This window comes from Armigeres subalbatus, chromosome 3 (assembly GCF_024139115.2).
Source record: "Armigeres subalbatus isolate Guangzhou_Male chromosome 3, GZ_Asu_2, whole genome shotgun sequence".
NCBI classification, from domain to species: Eukaryota; Metazoa; Arthropoda; class Insecta; order Diptera; family Culicidae; genus Armigeres; species Armigeres subalbatus.
In genome coordinates, this window is record NC_085141.1 from 358950752 (window position 1) to 358973866 (window position 23115).

Here is a 23115-nt window from a genome sequence, read left to right on the forward strand (position 1 = left end):
CTTCGTTTGTACCAGAGATTTCTAGAGTTACAGACTTTGAGTCTTTTTCATAGCGCTGCGTTCCTCCTGTCCAACGAAGGCACAGTGGTATGGTTGTGCCTCTAAGCTCCAGCTGGTCAGCAAGTGCCTCGTCTATCAGGCTAAGGTGCGAACCTTCATCTAAGAAAGCGAAGGTACGGATGGATCCTTTGGGTCCGCTGAGTACTACGGGCAAATAGCGAAAGAGCACTGCACTCGATTTCACCTGATGATTGTTACAGTCGTGCATTGCATTGTCTACATCAGATGTGGGCAAGCTCGCAGCCGTAGTTTGTAGACTTGACGGTCCTGGCGCAGATCGATCAAATGACCTAGTTATCTGGCTATTATGTAGTAACTCATGGTGCTTGTATGTACAGCCATCACGCCCGCACGGTTTTGCATCACATCCTCCTTTATGACGACGAAGACAGCTTCGACAAAGCCTGAATTTCCTTACGATCGCCCATCTTGATTCTCGAGATAGTTACATAAATTGCTTAGATGCTGATTTACATCCTCCCTTACATATCATGCAATCTTCAGAAACACCGTCCAACTTTCCTTGGACTGGCACACGCCTGTGTACTAAGTAAGCTACCTTGGGACTGGAAGCTTTCGGTCCATCGCCGACATCTGACAGCGTCTCAGAATGGGCGTTTAAGAACGCTTTCGATTTCTTGTTTTCCCGACCATCGTTGGATGCTCGCTTCGATTCATTCGAGCCGATCGGTACCACAACCGTGCTAGCTGCCTCAGCCAGCGAGTAAGTCCAATTGCTGAAGGTCGCCAGGTTGACCCGTTGGAGTGCTTGACGATGTCTTGCCCAGTCTAGTTTTAGCGAGGACGGAAGCTTGGCCACCAACTGATGCAAGAGGGAGACATTGTACATGTAATCCTCAAGCTTGTAAGCATTCACAGTAGCGCAGAAATTTTGCACGTGTACTGCAAATCCACCAGCGTTTCCAGTTTGTCCTCTTGTATTGCTGGTAGGGAATTTACGTTTTGTATCAGTGAGTGGACAACAGCTTCGGGTTGTCCAAATCTCATTTTCAAAGTACGCATGATAGCGGGGACATTCGACGGGTGCATTAGTAGGCTCCGGGCCGTTTCGTACGCTTTTCCTTCTAAACACTTCTGAAGTCGAATAAGGTTTTCTTCATTTGTGAAGCCGCACATGTTGGTTGTGCTGTTGAACATGGAAAAAAAGACTGGCCATTCTTCGAACTTGCCGGAAAACTTGGGGAGCTCTTTAGAGATTCCTTGGCATGCGGCCAACTGCTGGCGAGAAAATGAGCATGGTTCAAGGTCATCTTCTTGGCGGCCCGTTTGGAAACAAGTTTCTTGCATTAGGAGGTGAACTAGCCTTGGGCTAAAAACCTCTTTAATAAAGATTATAATAAAATAAAGTTTCTTGCACATTTCTTCGTTGCTGTAGACTTAGTCGCTCACATGATTCTGCAAGACACCTACCGCTCGATAACGGTTGAACGAATTGCTCACGACGCGCTGCTATATCTTCATTTCTTCGCTGACATGCAGCTCGATCAGATCCAATTTGAGCTTGAGAAGAGAAGTTCTGCGTTGAGTGCCGCTGCGGTTCAAATACCTCTGTCATACGATGATCTAGCCCTTGATCGGTACGAACATCGTTCGTATCTTGAACCCACTGCCTAACACGATCTTGTGATCCACTACGCTCGGATCCAGTTTGGCTGTGGAACTGCTCCAGAAGTTCATATTTCTTGTCCAAGTAGGCCCGATGCTTAGCCACTAGCTGTTCCTCGAATACACGTTCTTCCTCCAGCCGTTTAAGTTGTAATTGAAGTAGGGATCTCCGCGAGGACGATGACGTTACAGAGGGCGTTTTCATGTCGTGATGCTCGATTCCGTGGGTAGTCCGACGACCCACTATCGGCTCCGACAGCGTATGTACACGAAAGTGTTGAGCGATTCCAGTCGCGGCTTTGGACATAGGCACTTCATTCGTAGCGGATGACTTCTGAACGGCAGGATTTGTAGATCCACGAGAAGGGGGGACTAAAGCAGAGGACGATGGATGCTGGAGTCCAGTTGTGACAGCACATTTGGGACACCTCCAGCTCTTATCCGCGATTTCTTCTGAGACCCCGACGCAGGCGAAATGAATCCACCTGTCACACTTGTCACACTGGACCATTTCGTTGTTATCTACATCCTGACAGAACGTGCAGCTTTGCACCTGCTGATCGCTTGTCGATTTATCGACCTGGTTCGCTTCATCCGTGACCACCACCACTACATTGTTTTCACCGTCGATATCGATCACTTCCGCAGGCTTATCCTTCGACCGTGCATTTTTGGAACCACTTTTGGCTTCTTTGGCACCTTTTCGACCCGACATCTTTCTCATAAACTTTCTCATAACTTGTAGAAGTTCACAAAATTTTTCGTGGTAATTCCGAAGAACCAGGTGTATTTCCGTGGCTTCTTCCAAAAGACTCGGAAGCTTTCCTTCAAGAGACTCGAAATTCTTCTTCAAAGATTATTCTGCTTTCAAGAGGCTCAGAAACGTCTTGTTCATGCCTAGTTTTAAGAGGCTCGGAATCTTCCAATCGAGAGACTCGGAAGCCTCCTTTCAAGAGGCTCGTAAGCTTTGCATTGGAATTCTTTTGATTGCTTTCAAGGGTCTCATAAGCGTCCTCCCAAAATGCTCGGAAGCCTGCTTTCAAGAGGCTCGGAGGCCTTCTTTGAAAAGGCTCGGAAGTTTCTTTTCAAAAGGCTCGGAAGCTTTCCTTTAAGAGACTCGGAATTCTTCTTCGAAGACTATTCTGCTTTCAAGAGGCTCAGAAACGTAATTTAAAAATACTCATGCCTAGTTTTAAGAGGCTCGGAAGCTTCCATTCGAGATGCTCGAAAGCCTACTCCATTTTCCATATATCTCATGAATTAGGCTTATTTTCATTCACACCGAAAAAATGGGGGGTACCTCAAAGGATGTAAAAGTTTGAAGGTTGAGAACCGCTGCCCTAAAGCATCCAGGGCTGGTAGCGATAAATGCCGTTCAAAATAGTGACTTAGTGACCAACGATGACTAAAAAAGTGACCAAATAGTGACTTTCAGATGCAGAAAAAGTGACCTAATAGCAGGGTTGAAATATGTCAAAGTCAATGCAGTGAAATACATGGATCTCAGCATATTCTACGGTCAATCTCATCGCCGCCGTCGTGAGTGCGACTGTGGGGCAGTCAAAAAATCATTCCAGCACCAACCATTCAACTTACCAATCAACCCAACAGAAGTCGCTCTGACAGGCTGCTTATGGGCCAAACACAATTGATACGTTTGCGTGCGTTTTGACAGTTTTCCCATGGGAAAACTGTCAAAACGCACGCAAACGTACCAATTGTGTTTGACCCATTAGTTCGTGCGTTACTGCATGAATGTGAGTGGCCCATATAAAAACGTGAAGATTTTTTGTAACTGTGGTGAATTTCATATTCGTGGCGCACTGGGTTATGTGAGTTCTGTTGTTTACCTCTCTCCCTCTTCGGGAATGTGAGATCGATTTCATGGAAGGAAGAAAATAAAAAAATGAAATGAAAAAACATCACCATCATCGAGTGCTGTCGAATATTTGCAAGCCTGCCTAATAGTGACTTTTGTATGAAGTATTAACCAGAGGTAGTGAGCTGAATTGTATTTGCATTGTCTCTGTGTAACTCGTAGTGGATTGAAAACTAGTGATATATATTTTTTTCAAATCCTTATCTAGAATGCTATAAGAAATCAAGAAAAGACAAAAATTACAAAAGCATGAGAATTACTACTGCTGGCCGTGCCCATCTTCACAGTAACTAGGGAGAGGGATTTTAAATAATTAATAACAACATTTTTCTTAATAACAAATTTAAATACATACAGTGTCCATTTGCCATTCGAGCCCCTGATCTCGTTTGCACGTGAACCGATTTTATTAAAAAAAAAATAACCAGGACTCAGATATAACATGAATTTTACATACCTAAGTTTCGACCGGCGCCAAATCCGCGCCGACTGAAATCAAATACGCGACATTACCGCACGGCATGAAATCCAAATTGCGCGAAAAATATCAATTTTTGTTATCACAATTTACTGAACGTTTTCTCATCCAGTAAAGTAAAGTAAAACTGATTATTTAAATTATTTGAATTCATTATTCATATGAAAATTATTTGGATTTATATCCAGAGAGAAATAATTCAGAATCTAACAAAATTGCTCAAGTTTCGTAAAATGTGATCCAAAATCTTGAATTTGATGCAGAAATAGTTTTGGAAAACTCTGAAGATTTTTTTTTTCAGAAATTTAAGCAGAAGTTAAATTTCTGTGGAAAGCCTTGTGAAAACCTTTAGGTTTTTTTTCAGAAATTGTGCGGAAAATACTTCAATTCTTGTGAAATCAATCTCCAAGAGATCAAACGAAAATTTAAACAGAAATCTGATGGCGAATGTCAGCACAAAAGCTTCCGGAAATTGTTTTTTTTTTCATAAATTCAAGGCGGAATATTTTACAGACATTCCTGCTGTCCTTCAGGAATTTCCGCGGGAATTGCAACGTTATTTCTGGTAAAAAAATCTCCGGGAATCCCTGAAAAAAATCTTACTGAATTACAAGCGGATTTATTCATGAATTCCGGTGAAAGTCGCTTTGAGGCTCTGTCTCATTTGGAGAATTAAACTGAAATTAAACTTAAAAGTGACATTTCAATAATTATCAAATAACCCTGCTCGCAGAGCAAGATTACTTTTGACAGATATCGAATCATTTTGCATCGATGTCTTATTGGAATTGCTGGGTAGCACCAGCCATTTCTATGACTGGGTTATGTGCTAATTTTCGAACTGTCACTTTTAAGTTTAATTCTCCAAATGAGACAGAACCTGAGAATTCCTGTAGATATTATTTGGTGAATTTCTTACCCTTATAATGCTTGTTAAACGAGTGCTCAAGAGTATAATGCATTCAATAATGGAAAATATCCAAATAATTGGGTAAGCAAAGACTTCAAACGTGAAGTCCTCTTCTCAACAACATTTCGCTATCGAAAACAAAACCCTATGCTTCTTATTTATTGAATTTCCACCCAAAAATAAATCCGCGCGAAGCCTTAAAATCCGCATCAAATCCGCGAAATCCGCATAGTCGTTACAATCCTGCGCATTGTATACGGAGTTGTCTAAACGTATGCCCAAGCTTCGCTGTGTGGTCTGCATACAGGCCTCTCGATCCCGACGTCCATGGTTCGAACCCACTTTGCCGCACATTGCACAAAACATTTTTCATTAGAAATTTATGACGATTTCTTGTGGTAAACTTCAATAAAGGGTTTGATTAAAATTCTTGCGATCAGTTTCCTCAATGCAGAATTAATTCTGACTTATCTTGCTTTTGAATTTTTGTTTTCGAGACTATTATTGAATCATGAAGGATCACAAGACGGATTTCACAATCATAAACGATTTTAATTAACTTTACGTCATCGACACCATATTATCGTTAATTATTCTCCCTGGCGTAGAAAAACCTCGCTCGACGTTGTTGTCACGGGATGCAGCTAAAGCTATTTTCATTATTTTAATCACCTTAGGGTATTTACGCACAATCGTTTTTGAATTAAAAAGCCTGGTTCCAGTACTCCTCAACTCTTGTTTTCAGCACTTCTAATTTTAACAACCTTTATTCATGGAGAAGAAGATCATAGTTTACACGAATTGTAAGTAACCTGGCGATTTCCACAATACACTTGATGCAATTTGTATATTTTGCTAACAGATTTACATTTGATTTGGTTGATGATAATGATAGGTACAAAGGATTTTTATTTTGAACTTTTTTTACAAACGGCGGTGCGAAAATAGTGACTTTAGTGACCATTTTCCGAAAAATAGTGACTTTAGTGACTTTTGGATGCAAATAGTGACTTTTTAGTGACTTGGCTCAAAATAGTGACCAAGTCACTAAAAAGTGACTCGCTACCAGCCCTGCATCCCGTTGAGACTCTAGAGAATTTTTCGATAAAATATGAATAATATGGGAATTTTTCGTTAAAATTTTGGAGAAAAAAACTTCTGTGTAAATTTTGAAGCATTCAAGTACACTTTCCAAAGAAATATCCATGAAAATTTAAAAAAAATATCCCTGCAAATTTTGAACATCTTCTTGTAGAATTTTTTATGAAAATTTCAACGGATTGTCTGTAGAAATTCTTAGTTTTCCCGATGTAATCCAAATAATTTTTTTGGCCCATTTGGCTGAAACTATTATTTGGCCGAACGCGCCGAACATTTCAGCCAATAACAGCATTAGGCCAAATTACCTATCCGGTCATTCGATGCACGAATAATCGCGCGATCGTCGAAATGATTATTTCGGCTTTATGCGTTTGAGTAAATTGTGTAGAATATGCACGCATTAATTGAATTCTTCGTATCTTTGACATAATTTCGTTAAAAAAATTAGAAGGGCTGTTTGCCTGAAGGCCACAAGGCCGAAAGTTGTTTGGCCGAGCAAATCATTAGGTCGAAAGTCATCTGGCCAAAATGACATTTGGCCGAAATGAAGATTGGCGAAAATTTCTTTAGACTGAACTGGCTGAAATTGCTATTTGGCCGAAATATGGGCATGCGGCTGGAAATGTCGTTCGGATTAACTGATCTTTTGGTCGATTAGAATTTTATTCCCACATGGAGAAAACAGTTCCTGAATTTGTGTCAAATATACTTATCTTGCATCACGTAGCTAGTCTTATTCATGAATTGCAGTGCTACTTATGAAAATCAAACTACACATCAAGAAGAATTGGACGTTGGACGGCGATTACCAAAATCGTAATTTGAGAACGAAAGGCAACGCTGCAGAGGCTATCACCTGTTCGTCTACCACAGACGTGAGAAAGTATCGAATAGCTCGAGCAGATCCCTTATAAGTGCATTTCTGCAAAGGTATTTTTGAAAATATATCGAATGACCTGAGTCTGACACCACCGAACATCGATAAACAAACGTGACGAACAAAGGCGATCTCAAAATATGCACATGCTCACATGGTTGCGCATGGGTGCACGTGCATGGGCGACCAACCATAAATCCCTCTTCAACAGCCCGAACGGACTTACAGCAAATTCAAAGTGCTATGCAAAGCACAGTCGGAGCCGGAAAAAGTATCCAGGCGTCGCGTTGCACAGTTGGTGAAAATACGCCGCACTACTGATTGCACCTTATCAGACGTTGGCTGCTCCGAAGGGTGCGCTGACTTACACACACCTTACATCTGTTGTTGTCCGGCTGGTGTTCAACGCCATCCAGTTGCGGCAGGGCAGTTCGATAACAACAAAATAAGAAAGAAATATTAACCCATCCATGAAGCAGTAGCATTCCACCAGCAAGGTATGGCTATACGGTGTAAATTGCATTGCATAAATAGGTAGTTACAGTTGCAGGCGCGGCATTCGGTTATGTGTTTCATATTTCTGAATGGACACTGTAGAAATATCAACTCTCGTATGCTTAAGTGAAAGCGATCCGAACGTTGGTGTTGATAGGAAAAGGTTGTAAATAAAAACACGATCCAAGTCAGGGTGTCGAGTACGACGTGGGAATAAAATTCCCTTACTTTACAAGCCATTTATCGTATGAATATTTGAAAATATGATACGATCAATACGTAGTGTAATTATTTTCATTAAATTCGGATATCTTCCATTTCTGACTTTTTCGTACACTAAGTGTACGTAAAGGCTATCGCTCCAAAAACAAACTTCATATAGAAGGACCGGAAACTAGTTTTATTAGATACCAATCGACTAATATCGACGAAATGGGGTGACATCTTTTTCATTTTTTTTTATAGGCCGCCTTCTTATTCCGTTCTATTTAACGCCCGATGCCATGGACAAAATTTTAGCCAAATCGGTTAACGTTTGTGCTAGGCTAATTGGTAGCTAAACCATTTACGATGAAGTAACAACTTCTTTTCATAACTCACATTTTTATGGAATAATCGTAAATTATAATTCATCATAACCAGCTTGTTCTTGTCCTCTAAGAGCGAAAAATTGATCACCTGAGGTGTAAAAATGATGCATTAGTTGGCATTGATAGTCAATAACTATAGAAATGCATAAAAAAAACAATTGAAAGTCAACTGCGTCATTGCCATACGCAACAAGTTCGCAGAGTCTAGAAAAAGAAGGAATAACAAAACAAAATGATATACCGAAATTGATCAAAATTATTTTATCTGAAGTCGAATGGAGCACCAGCTCGTTTAAAACCTGAAAAGTAATAGCTAACAGCATTACCACATAGCAAACAGATAAGAGAAGAAAAAGTTGAGTTGAAAAGCGATGATTTTTGCCGGCAATTGTTTACGAGCCAAATTCCAATCGAGTGCCTCATATAAATTGGATTGTGTAATAACTTTGTCAAGATTAATTTGATAAGCCTGCCAATCCTGGCAGCATGCTGTTGTTGATTTTTAGAACAACTTTCTTTCACCCCACTTCATGCACACCTACACTTACTTTCAGTTCTGCTTCCTGGAATACTTTTGCTTTCTTCTGGTGTTCAGCTCCGCTTTCTGCCTTTTGCTTTTCGGCGTCCATAACCTGTGGATGAAAAAAAAAATGAACAAAGCTTTTGAAAACTTTTCTTCCGTTGCATTCGACCCGACAAGGAAATTCAAAGAATTTCATTTTGCAAGTGGTTTCATGGGTTTCTCTCATATTGGAATTCCTTCTTTTTACGATACGACACATTTTGGTTTTTTTTTTAAGATTTGCAAAAGGGCCTTCTGAAGATGTGATGTGGTCCAACAATGTTATCTATAGCTTCACGTAATTTTGTACGTATGAAATATGGGTATTCTATATAAACCTACGGATAATTGCACAAACATCTAATACCATCATTCAAATAGTTTTACAGTCATGAACTTAGATTTCGCTCCCATAAAAAGAGACGCCAAACAGATTTTTATGAGTCAATTCAATTGGCAAACCAGAACACGTCGCAGCGGTTTCGCCTTACCAAAGCAAACAAACAAAAATTAAATCGAAGCGCGGTCACGAGCAAAAACTTCGGGGATTTGTTGTGTGATTTCGAATTTTAATTTCACATTAGAGCTGGGTGGAATTCGAGTCACGGTTATGCAGCACTACAGCACTGTTTTGATGGTATGAGGCTTGCACCATACGAGGTATGGCAAATTTTTTTCTGGCATTATTGATTATGGTTGTTGTCATGAATATTTTCGATCAGACTGAACAAATATGTGACTTCTAATTAAGATTTAAATTTTACTTCCAGCATTATTAACATAGTCTTTCTTCATTTGTATTATCCTTTCTTACCTAAAAGTGGCATTTTTAGAGCATTCATGACATTCGCTGCCATAAAATCAGCATTTAAGGACTTATCCGTACAGAATAATGAAAATATTCTAACGAGTGGTATGTGAAAAATGAAAAAAATATAAAACATTGCGCATAAACATACGTTTCACAAAAGACTATACAAGTACAACTTTTGAAATGCCTCATCAACGAGTAAAATCTTTTGTAGAATTATATACGTATGTAGTGTACTTTCTGAAAATATGTTTATTACCAGTATTGAAAGTTTTTAAAGGATACTGGCATCAAAGGAAGAACAGGTTCGAAAAGTATTTGTAAAAAGTAGGCCATTTTATCACTCAAACACGAGTTGTAAAACCAGTAGGGGGCTCAAATAGCATTTTAGCCGAAATGCAACTGATTACGTCCTAAAGGTAAATTCGGGAGCGTTTCTATAGTAGATTGTAGGTACTACGAGAGTTTTCAAAATCACTTTTATCTCGAGTATTACACTATTTTCGAAAAGAGCTTGGTGACCCGATTTACTTACTTTTCTATGCCTGCCATTGCACAAATTATCGATCTTGTGTGACAAGTACCATGAATACACTTTATGCCCAAGGCGCCAAAAAAATCAGGGTTGTGCTGAATTATTCTCATACGATAATTATTGGAAATTCCAATTTGAAATTATCATTTGATAACTTCTCATGAAATAATTCTCTCATGAGAGTGTTGCTTATCCTCGATTATTTAAAAATTTGATTTTTCATATCCCTGCTCGCAAGACTAACTGAAGAACCCCGTTAGGCATAATTAATTGATCATAATGACACTATGAAAATTTTGTTGTTAATTTAATTAAACGACACAAAATTGCATTTTACAAAAAAGATCCTCGCATAATGTCATTCAAACTGAATTGAATCGTACTTGTGAGAAAATTGTTCAAATGAAATGAAAGAAAGCTTCATCGATATCGGCATCAATGGTAAATTTGCTATCAATACATAATCAAAGTTTCGCTCAATTTAACAACTACTATTGCCGTCTGTAGCATCCCCACACGGTACATAGCGCCATGAAACCACTATCAACTATACTATCATTAACCATAAGCGCACCTTTATCGTGGCATGATTGAGCATCTCCTGCCAGGCATTATCGAACTGCCACTCGTGCGAATTGCTCATGAAGCGCTGCTCCGCCAGGGCCACCGTTTCCTTTGCCGCCGCGTGAATCTCGTTCGCCCGCTGAAACTTGATCGCGGCTGCCTGGCATTCCAGCTGGGCCGCTTTGGCCTTTTCCAGCGCTTCGTAGTACGGCCGCGCCTTGTCGATGCAGCTGCCCAGTTTCTTGGACGACAGTTTCAGCCGCCGGGTGGATTCGTTCATCAGAATCCGAAAGGTTGATTTGGCTTCCTGAAAGCGAGGGAAAAAAAAGAAGAGAAGATGAGGATGAATAATTTATAGTGATAGCATCAATTGCGGCGGAGAACAATATGATTCAGTTCGACTTAATGATGTTTGCTGTAATTATACAATGATTGCTCCGTGTAATTGTATGGCATAATGGAACGCATGAATGCCATGAACAGACGGAACGAGGTCGCCATTTATATGTCAAGTTTTTACTCCCGATAACATACTCTAATACTGGTTGAGTTATTCTCCGTGCATTGTTTCAACCAAAAGAGAAGGCTTAGAGCACAATTACAACAAAAGTTATATTTCTCCATATATTTTGCGAGGTAACCCGAACGTTTTCTATTATGTATGATAGGTATCAGTTTTTCCAATACAAAATTCAAGCTGATAACATAGACGTTTGATTTCTGTGATAATTCCTAATCCCACACTCGAGCTTGGTATCTCCTACACTAATGGACTTGATTCTGCGCCAAACTCTTTATTAGCGAGGTTTTGACATATTGACGTCTGTTGTAAATTTCCTTCCCAAACAATTGAACTGACTGATAAGGGATAAGCTAATACACGAATTCGTCATTAAAGCACTCGAAGAAGATACCCATGTGAAGTAGAATTTGTTAAAACATATACATTCCATATTCTACGATTAATTAAGTTTTGCCCATCAAAATTTCATAGAATGTATGTTTGGTCAAATTATAAATGTCGCACTACCAAGAAATACAGATTCTTATTTAACCTTATTGCCCACCAATGAACTTCATAGAATTTCTAATATTGCCTTAGGCCAATGTAGGAACAAAATTTAATTGCTACAATAAACTTGTACCCTTAGTACTATCTACTTTAGGCATGGATTAACTTTGTACTTTCTGCATGCAACATTAAACCTTGAGCTTCATCTTGATGATCGTAAAATTTGTAGTTGGTACTCCGTTATTAATAAAAATTGCACAGCGAATCCGTGACCACGCAAAACCTCACTTTTTAACTGTTGTGCACTGAAAATGTTTACATTTTGACTGCCCAAATGAAAAATAAAACTATCAGAATAGTTTCAACTAATCAGAATCTAATTATTCTATGCATTTCTGCACACTAAATCCCTAAATTTCAATCCAGTGCACAGGTAGATTGAGGTTAGGGAAACGCCACTGCAGGGGAACGCCATGTTCAGGTATTGAAACTATTATTTCATTATTGGGTCATTTACCAATATGTAGCTTATTCCAGAGGCTTAAATTCCAAATGTGTTTTTCCAAAAAAAATTTCATTAATTTTTTTTTTTCAAATTTTGAACATTATATCAGTGTTTTTTTACCTTGGTACGAAATATATCAATCATAGCATAGCATATGTGATTGTACAAATCGTGGGTGGCTAAAAATATATGGTTAAAATTATTAAAATAAAAAAAAAATTCTATTGTATTAGAAATGTTACCTTTCCTTTGTCTCTTGTCAGTTCCTTCCGTTTTGGTACGAAATATATCAATCATAGACCATAAATTTGTGTCAATAGTATTTTAAATGAAATAATGAGCATATATCTCTATCAGCATAAATATTCTATATCATATCAGTTCACGAATATTAAAGGAGACTCTTGCTTACAGATTCCGTCTAAGCTCCCTTGAAATTTGTGGCGGACCTTTTTCCATCCACTTTCTCGAATATCTATTGTTATTGACACTTGATAGCTTTTATGCTTCTATGTCGGAACACGATATCCAGCTGTAAGGCCGTTCGAATTATAAATTTTAGACATCATATAGGGTTACTGCTCCTGGACTTCATCTCATAGCTCCGATATTGGTCTCACGAAAAACAAAGCAATGAAAAGGTATTTTGTTTGTTTATTATTTTTGTGATTTTTTTCAGCAGTGAGCATGCATGTTAGCAAAAAGAAGCGACGAAATTGGTGCGGAATTTCTTTGTTTCGCGATGAGATGAATATATGTATAGTGAGATGGAAAACGGAACAGTTCCCCTACGTTATCTTATGTCGAATTCGTTTTAAAACCTGGGTCAGTGCCAACCCGAACCCTGAATAAAAAAAACATTTTCAGGTCCATCTGTCATTGGATATGTTGGTGTGCGTATTATCGTGTTTGTTTTAATTTGAAACATATGATCCAGGACATCCAGTGCACTAGCAGTGCGTTGGCCTTGACTAATCAGATCATGATAAGTAAAAATGTTCAAGTGCGTGAACTGTTTTTGCGGATAATGAAATTTAATTTTGGGCGGCGGAAATATGTATTTAATTATTTATATTCTATAATGCCGTGCACATTTTTATACGAAGAATTCCGTATAGAATTCATGTAAAGGAGATTTTCTATTCTACAAAAATTAATCTAATAAATCATATTGAAATTCCAATCACTATTTCTGCAAGTTTTTTTTTTTTAAACACTCAGAAGCATGTAATAAAAATTCTCCAGGATACGCTAATTTTTTTCCTCGCCAACCCTCCTTATAAAGGTAGCCGCACACATCGGGAATATTTTCCGCCGGATTTTCAATGGGGCCGGGATTTTGATTTTCCGTGCCCAAATCCTGAAAACATATGTAAAAATACAGGGGGAAAAATCCGTAGACCATATCCCTGAGTTGTGAAGTACCTTAATGCTAGGATTTCCTTCTGAAATTCCTTTTCTTCAATAGTCCAACATAGAAAACATAACAACGTTTTGCTCCGGAAGTTCCTTCAGGTTTCATCTCTACATGTTCCTTGAGGAAATCTTACGAAAGTTCCTTGAAGGATTCTTCCGAAGGTTTCTTCAGGATTTCCTCCGAAAGTTCCTTCAGGATTGTCTCCAGAAGTTCCTTCGGGATTTCCTCCGGAAGCTCCACCAGGAACTCCTCCGGAAACTCCTCCAGGAATTCATCCGAAAGTTCATTAGGAATTCCTCCACTAATTCATTCAGGAATTTCTTCGAAAAACTTCCTGCTTCCTGGAGGAGCTTCCGTAAGAATTTCTGTTTTAGCTTCCGGTGAAACTCGTGAAGGACTTCCGGGGGAATTCCTGGAGGATTTTGCGGAGGATTTCTAGGAAGAACTTCTGGCAGAACTCCTCCAAGAACTTCCAGAAGAGCTCCTTCCCTTCCAGAGGAATTCCTCAGAACTTCCGGAGGAATTCTTCAAGTAACTTCCGGAGAAATTCCTTAAAGACCTTCCGGAGGAATTCCTCAATAAATTTCCAGAGGAGTTCCTAAAGGATCTTCCGGAGGAATCCCTCAAGGAACTTCCGGAGGAATTCCTCAAAGAACTTTCAGAGGAATTCCTCCAAATTAATTCCTGGAGCAACTTTCAAAGAAAATCCTGGAACAGTATTCAAAGATATTCCTAGAAGATTTTCAAAGGAATTCATCTTGAAGGGATCTCTTGGAAAAAAAATATGGAGGAATGCCTGAAAGATATCGCCAATGAATGCATATAAGAATTCAAGAAAGAATTACTGGGATTAAATTCTGAAATGCATGAAAGAGTTTTTGGAATAATTTCAAAAGAAATTCTGCATATTATTTGAGAAGAATTCTATTCGGTATTCCTCAAATATATTTGTCTGACAATTCTTAGCGGATTTTGTGAACGGGTTTCAAGGGTAATTCCCAAACTAATTCCATCCACCGACCTAATTTAGGACACAATCTATGAGGAAAACCCTGAATGAACATATGAATAACTTCCCTAACAAATATTTTTAAAACTAAATCTAGACAACAGTACCGGATTAATTTCATTCAAAACTACAATAACAAATATAACGAAATTTCTGAAAAAATATTTCAACGCGCATTTTATTTGAATAACAGACAGTTTCGTTTTTCCCTTCTGCTTGTTTATTCCGCCCAGCCCCACCCACTCACATGGTTTTGACAGTTAAAGTACTGTTGTATTGGTGAACCCGGTGCGAACCCGACAGCTTTGGGGAACCCGACAGCTTTGGGGTTGGAACTAGTGCGAACCTAGCTCCAACCTGAGCGAATAAAAAAAAAACACTTTGACAGCACTTAGGTTGGAACTGGTTCCAACCTAGGTTGGAACTTTTTTAAAACGAATTCGACATTAGCCTATACACAACAATACGTCCTCCGATTGTCCGGCTACTGCAATGTTTGAGGGGATGTTTCCGTAGACACTCAACCACCTGGTCCTGCTGACGTTGATTGTGAGACTTGCCGCAAAAAAGCATACGGTCAGCTAGTTGAGCCTACTCCGCATGAAAAAGCGTCGCAGTACTAATCAGTGGTGAAATTTATCAACAATGCCTGCTGAGTGTGATTCTTTTGTTTTGAATTTTTCTCTGCTCCTTTTTGCCTATGACGGTGCCTTTCAGTCAGAACAACAAAGCAGGAGTAGCTTAGCAAACTCGGTTACAGCGGGCTGAAGCTGATGATCATTCGGCACAAATTTCCTGTCATTGTCTTTCAAGTGATAGTATTCACCCATGCATTTATATAGGGCCGTCGCATTCACAAAGCAGCGAGTGAACTGAATAGACTGTCAGTGCGGGCTGCGTGTGCAATGAGAAGAGAGGTCTTTTGTTTACTTTATCTTTGATTGTTGCTGCTAACCGTTTTCAGTTTTCACTACTAGGGAGTGAGTGTGAAGAGGGAATGGTATCAATATCCAACAAATTTCAGTCACTGAGATTGAGAATTCGCACCACTGATATAGCGTCTCGTGATCATTAGCCAAATCAAAGTTGTCCAGATGTTTCACAACGCTTCCAAAGCAACTCAAGATATGGTACACGACGGTCGATCTCACCCACCAAGATCTTATCGATTACGCTATGAAGTAACAGTGGAGATGAAAACGTATTCTTGCCTCACATCAGCGACTATCCGAATGGGGTCAGACAAAGCTCCGACCCTATCTGAAAATCTCTTGCATCCCTGGGCGCCACATAGATTTGCGTGATTCAGACAACAGAAATCCCTTCCGTAGTCAATAAATAGCAAATAAAGGAACACTTCAAATTTACCCTGGGCTTTGGATTATGATTCTCCACAAATATTGATATATTCTAGGAGAATTGTAATCTGTGCTGGTAGGAGTCTACGAACTGGGGTTGGAATCTATTTGAATACACATGAAGAAAGTGGTGTAGATTATGGGAATTGAATTGTAAGTTCGTATACTCCTATTCGGTTTCCTCAATGACCGACAGGGTGCGTGCTACATGTCGCGGATAGAAGCTAAGGGAGGTGTGGTACAATTCGACTGAATTTATTGAATAAAGAGCCTTTTAATAGTCAGTCAATTGTGCTTAGCCTCCTATTGTGTTGTAACTGAATAATGTCAAAATAGATAATCGATACAGACACCTCCTTTCACAACAATCTATAATTCATTTGAATGTATTCAACATTGGCTCCGTAGCTTAATGTCCTATGCGACATAGTTTTGAAGATACTATTTAGCTGATCCAAGTCTAGCATCATGTACTAGAGAGTTACTTTAGAAGAGACTTCTCATAATTTTATCGTAGTCAACGTTTATGTTAAAAATAAGTTATAAAATGGAGTGCTAATTATTTCCTGCTAGATCAGTTACAAGACAACGTGGACCACATTGAGGAAAAATTATTCAATAAATCGATATTATCGTCGAAAGGCCCAGCTATGCTGTAACCAAATTAATCACTTATTATATAAATCTCTAACTGAAATTAGAAAAAATAAGCTACTTAATTAAATCCGACTGATATTAAATATAACACTACACTAATTTGAGAATCCCATTTAAAAGAACCTCATAAATAATAAAATGACATTTACTAATATCCATTCTTTTCATTATTTTCCTCACCATCTAACCCGATCTCAACTATAATAAATTATGATGGAGCTTCGAAATTGAGAAGACTCCGAGCCAACACCAAATGCAGCATGATCCTACTAATATCGTCAGAAATCGGAAGAATCTGAAATCTGGTAAACACTTATTAAAGCTAATAAGTGGTAAGTAGATAGAAAGAATACATGCATGGTAAGTGCAAATAACTTATAATTCCCCATTCCAATTCCATTGCGTAAATGTATATATCATATGTGTTTACTTTGTAAATGATAACCGTACTTTGTTTATATATATATATATATATGCACATTTGTGAAAAACGTATATATGTTTCTGTGAGTGTGTGTGTATATTATATCAAAACAATAACCTAAAAATTTATTTAGGAAATAGGTGGAAAATTATGCTGAAGTGTTGTTTAGGATGGTTACTGAGAAGTGCAAAATATAGTTGATGTAAAAATTGATGTAGCGGTGTTGGCAGTCATGGGTGAAGTGAATTAAGTGAATCGACTCATCATTAAACACACGACTGCAATATATGTTCAACAAAATCGTAAGCAGTGACTTATATACTTATTAATACTATGTTTGCACTACGGCCTGAATAACATGTTATTCAAATTATCGACAAAAGAAAGCTCATCAATATAGCCGAATAACATGTTACAAGGCCCTAGTGTGAACATAGTATAAGTCGTGACGTGAATTTGGAAAGGTTGAACGGAATTATGAACAAAGATGGTGCCGACAATTTAATAATTTGGTTTTGACCGTTTGGTGATTTTTCGGTGACTCGTTTCTGAGGCTGGTTTCCTGCTTAAGGGAGTTAAGATAGTGGAGAAGTTGTGAATGTGAAGAAAGAACGATACGGTAATAGTGACCGCAATAATTTTCGGTGATCATGATGACTATGTTAACATTAACGTAATATTAGTAGTAGGTGAATATGATGCGTGATTTCATTGCTTATACTGAGTGAAATGATTCGTAGTGGCAGAACAACTTATATACTTTTGTAAAGGTAAAGAAGAAGAAAAGAGTGATGTTGATATTAGTGATGGTAGTTTGACAATACTAAGTGCTTATAAGGGTGGGCTGTTATACAAATCCTTGTTTTCATCAACACGGCCCATAACAGTGACCACATGAGCAACATCGCTTAGGAACGTCTGTGTGATGATGGAAAACGGGAGGCTCATAGAAGCCAATATGGGCGGGGTACAGTGTAGATTAATAGCAAGGGACAGCTGCCATTGTAACCACCACAAAAAAAAAAAAAAAAAAATAAAGGAACACTTCAAATTTGTTAACCTGCTCCAGAATGATGCAGAGCGGGGCAAAATAGTGCATAATAGTTACTACAACATTCGCACAGACAGCATACACACTTATTTTTTTTTACCGGGATCTCAGCAAAATGTTGAACTTTTACCGAGATTCGCACAGCCGTGCCCCAGCAAACATGTTTTTTTGCCGAGATTTCTGTCAAAGTTGCTGAAAATCAGCAAATAATTTGCCTAGAATCAGCTGACAAACGTCAATTTTGCCGGAATATTAGTTTTTTATTTTGCTGACGCACGGCTGTGCGGATTTTTACCGAGCTGCTGAAATAAAACTAAGTGTGTAGGGTCAGCCCTCAACACCTCCGCTGACAGCCAATTGATCTTGTGGCCCCTTTAGATATTTTGCTTCGGATGGCTACTTTTTGAAGAACACTGTTTAAGACTTGAAGAAGCTGTTCGAAGTGATCGAACCAACATTTCAGCTCTCCAAGTCAGCGAGTAATTGAGGCAATAATCTCCGATTGCTGTAGTCATGCTTTCTCCATGCCCACATGTCCTGTCTGCAGTAGCGCCTCTGATTGTTCCTGTTCCTCATCCTTTGCTTTTCTACGGTCCTCAATCTTCCGTCGGGCCACATTAGTAATCCATTAACTCTGCAGCTTACCCAGGTTGTGCTCGCCGATTTCGATAAAAGCATTCTTTGCCGCCCACTCCTCTTCTATGCTCCCACCTTTCAGAACATCCTCTACCCGAGTCCCAAGTTCTTTAACGAACGATCTCTTCACAGCTGGATCTTCTAGTCGGTCTATGTTGATTCGTCGCCCAAGCCTATCTGTCCGCCGCTGAATCCGAGAAATGTGCTATCGGATCTCGCCAATTAGAATATGTGTGCTTGATAAGCGGCCAGCAAGCAACCGCCGTGCATAAGCCGTAATGACCTCTTTACGACTATACAGAAACCCACACAGCACATGTTTCTAGTATGCGTGAGTTTAGCATCCGAGGTCGTATCTATGCCGCTAACAAGTAGCATGGCATTCCAATAATTTTAGGAACGTGTACATTATGATATGACGTGCTCCACTTATTCTACTTCAGACTTCACCTATGTATTCTGTATAATCCAAGAAGTCTGCAATTCCGAATCTGTGCAAGAACTTAACTAAAAAGCCATGTTCAGACAACACATCTGTCCGGCAGTTTTTTGTCAAGACGGCAAAGTACCTCTAACCATTATCCTATTGTCTTAACAAGTTAGAGTTTTATACTTGATTCAATAATGTTTGCACTATTGAGCAATGTCCACAAATTTTGTATTCATTTTTTATTTCAATACAGGTCAATGTTTGCCTGAGGCTTGCTGTACTCGAATGGCGTTGATAAATTGTATTAATTTGTGAAGCGCAATACTGAGTAATCCAGGGAATAAGATCGGTGCTAGATGGCGGCCACATATTTTTTGCCTGGATAATTCTCGGAATCAGAGCTGACCTCGGGTGACCTTCGCGGATAGTTGTCCTTTCTTTTCTTGGTATAAGATCATTTCTACGGTCAACCAGAACACCCCCACGGCGATAGAAATGTCTTTTGTCCGATTCGTCATGGCGCAACTGTCAAACTATGGAAATCGGCCTCTTCTACTGGAATGCTAATTATGCTTTGAATTAGAGTGTTATTTGCATAGCTCACCCAAATAAAAAATATAATAAAAACAATACATGATACAAGCTTTTATAAACTTTTTAAAGAGTTGGGAAATAGATACTGTAGCCGAAGATATTGGTTTTTCAAAATATAAAAAGTGCTTGGTTAACCATATGGATTGTAATGTTCATATTCTGGGGTTTAATGCTTCAAACCATTAGCTATTAGTAGATCAACTTAGTCGGAAGTAAGTAGTTTTTATTTTAGTCAGAAGTAAGAAAAATCATCGCAAAAAGCTACGTCATATAAAGGGACGCTATGTCTAGCCTAGCGGTAAGATGCGCAGCTGCAAAGCAAGACCTTTTTGTGGGCAGATAGGTTTGGTGGCTGGTCCTGGACTTTCTTTGAGTTAGTTTGCATCTTTGTGTTCGAATTCGAAAATGATAATCTGCCTAAGAACATCTGCAAGACGGTTAATGTCATTATTGGAGATATAATGCCAACAAAATAAAAAAGTAGGTAAACACTTTGAGCTTAAGTGACCATCTTCGTTTTACAAAATTATTCCAATTTATACAGCCTCTTTGTATCAAAATATATGTGAAATGCACTTTTGGAGGATTCATTTTCAAGCCAGTGACGCAATCTAGATAGGCGTCTCGCGTTTCGCAGGACGCTTGCTGGTCACATTAAGTAGAGCAGAAAAGAAAAAGTTAATGCTTGATATTCCGTAGGTACATACCACAGTGTTGCTTTTTGCTGATTTCATGCACTTTTTTAATAACATCGTTTCTGTTGATTTTTCCGCTGTAGTTTGTTTGGAGAAGACTAACATATGAAAAGCACCTTCTTTTGAGAAAATCTTTAAAATGATTAATCCACCTAAAATGAAGATAAAAATGTTGCTTATCCATCGAAACCAGATAGCCAAGTGTCTTCAGGAAAGTTGCAGCGGATGGTATTTCAAGCCACTTTTAAAGACATCCCATACATCAGGCTTATTTATTACGAGATATATGACGTTTTCTGTGGAAGGTCCCTAAAATCATTTTTTGAGCATAACTTTTTTTCTATGATTCAGGCACTTTTTCCACCTTCGAAAAAGTTTTTGGCTAACAAAAATACTTTTGAAAGTAGAAGCTCCTCTTCTGTGCGTGCTCGCTGTATCCGCTTCCGTGCCCGTAGGCAGGCGTGGCGGTGGTTCGCAATTGCTTGAGTCCACCAGTAAGCCGGTGGCCTCCCATTCCTAGGGTGGACTTTCCTAGGTATGGTGACATCGCATCGGAACAAATCAAACAATTTGGAGGGTTCGTGCAGCATTGTGCCTTACGTCCCTCCAATACGCAGCGTCGGCAGAGTTTGCTTCTGTCAGGGCCTTTGCAGTCCCATTGCTTGTGCCCCGGTTCCAGGCACTTGAAGCAAACTTCAAGTTGCTCGTATATGCTCACAGGGCACACCGACCATCCCACCTTGACGCTCTCTAACTTGACTACCTTGGAGTCGTGCGCTACAGATAGCCGAACCTTTCCGTAGCCGAACGGCTGCGGTGGGCGTCTCCACTTCACACTGTCGCCGCAGTGCCGTGACGAGTTCTTCGACTTCGATGATCTCGTCCAGTTCTTTAACCCTTAGATTCACCTCCGTCGTGAGTGCCCTCACCTTGACCGTCTCGGCGAGGACTTCCTTCCAACTTCTTGTAGGCGGCGCCCTTTAAATGTGTATATGTGTGCATGTGTGTATGTGTTTATGTATAAACATTTTATAGACAGACTTTTTTGGATTTTGGCAAATAACAACTTTTCACAGAAAACTGCATGGGGAGTTTGATTCCATTATTTATTCTAGAAAACAGGTGAGGTGCGTTCTAAAAGAAAACATTGTTTTCCAGATTAATCGCTATACTCGAAATATTGACTTCGTTTATCAATAGAAAACTACTTGATATGTCAATAGAAAACATATTTTCACAAATACTTTGAAGTCGTAGAAAAACAAAAAAAAAACAGAATAGTACACACATCGGTGATGATTCCTTTCTCGTTTATTATAATCCACCAATCCACCACCAATCATCATTCAATAATAAATAATTGACTCAAATTCCCCATGCTGCTTTCTGAGAAATTGTTATTTGCTAATTTCCAAACAGTGTGTCTATAAAATGTCGATACATACACGCATACACACAAATATACACACATACAGACATCAGCTCAGTTCATCGAGTTGTTATATACTATGGGCCTATCTATTGGCCACCCATCAAAGGGTAATTTTTATTGCTATCCTACAGCCTTTACATAAACTTAGTGTAAGAGTAAGGCAAAAAGTAGGACATTCCAAATCTATATAACTTCGTGTAAACACAAGCTTCAATCGCTAGACAAGAATAAACATACAGCAGTTTCAGTGTACTAAAAAGTTATGTGCGCTATTTTGCGCCGGAACCAGTTACACGATTCTAAAACACCCCTACAAAAACACATTTTCTCAAATATTTTTTTAAATTTCAAGCTTCGCAATGTTCTACAAAATCGTGTATTTTTGTTAGCTAAACAACTTTGTGGAAGGTGGTAAAAGTGCCTGAAACATAGAAAAAAAGTTATGCTCATAAAACTGATTTTAGGAACCCTCCACAGAAAACGTCACATATCTCGTACTATATAAGCCATAGGTATGGGTTGTCTTTGGCAAAGTGGCTTGAAATACCATCCACTACAACTTTCCCGAAGACACTAGGCTCTTATGTGGTTTCGATGGATAAGCAAAATTTTTATCTCACTTTTAAGTGGATTAATAATTTCACAGATTATCTCAAAAGATGGCCCTTTTCATATCCAATGTCTTCTCCAAACAAACTACAGCGAAAAAATCAACAGAAACGATGCTATTAAAAAGCGCAATCGACAAAAAGCAACACTGTGCATACCAACAATCACCAACACCAACAATTGGTAATTAAAGTAATGATATCAATTTCATTAATATGTCAGGCAATAAATTCGCTCCAAATAAATTACACATATACGATGCCCCACAATGTTTACTAATGCTGTTGCACCTTCTTCACTCGGTACTGAACAGCAAGTCGAATAATGATGGATTAATAACAGCCAAAAACGAGCTACCATGATTATATCGCACTAACAGAGGCTATTGCCTCACCTTTTGAAAGGTCATGGTATATTTGCTGAGGTTTTCCGTTGAGAAACTAGGTACATATTCATAACGGTTGTTCTTGACAACACTTTGTCGTAACTGGTAACGACACTTGGTAAATGGCTAATCTCTCTATAGAACTTTTCCACCCCATGTTCCACCATTCCTCATTTCAGCCTGGGCGCCCGGAAATCCCATTACAACACCATTACCATCATTGTTTGGTCAAGGCTGCTAGAGAAACTAAAGCGACTAGTCCTTCTTATGTAGCCACTTGCCGGTAAGCGAGAATTCATACGAAGCGTGTGAAAATCTCATTTCCATCACGGATGTCACAAGTCCCAGATTGCTTGTCGAGCACTTTTCCCACGTTTTCCTTCTGTTCTTCAGCACCATCATTGCGGTGCGGT

At 39.1% G+C, this 23115-nt stretch overlaps 1 protein-coding gene across 1 annotated transcript in view; it reads right to left on the bottom strand.

Moving 5' to 3' along the window:
- The window catches only part of LOC134222852 (SH3 domain-binding protein 5 homolog), a 115454-nt gene that overhangs the window by 14996 nt on the left and 77343 nt on the right, over positions 1-23115 (bottom strand). The window contains exons 4-5 of the mRNA XM_062702000.1: positions 10499-10795; positions 8565-8648 (exon numbers count right to left, since the gene is read on the bottom strand). Coding sequence (XP_062557984.1) covers positions 8565-8648; positions 10499-10795 — 381 coding nt within the window. The remainder of the gene's footprint in view (positions 1-8564; positions 8649-10498; positions 10796-23115) is intronic.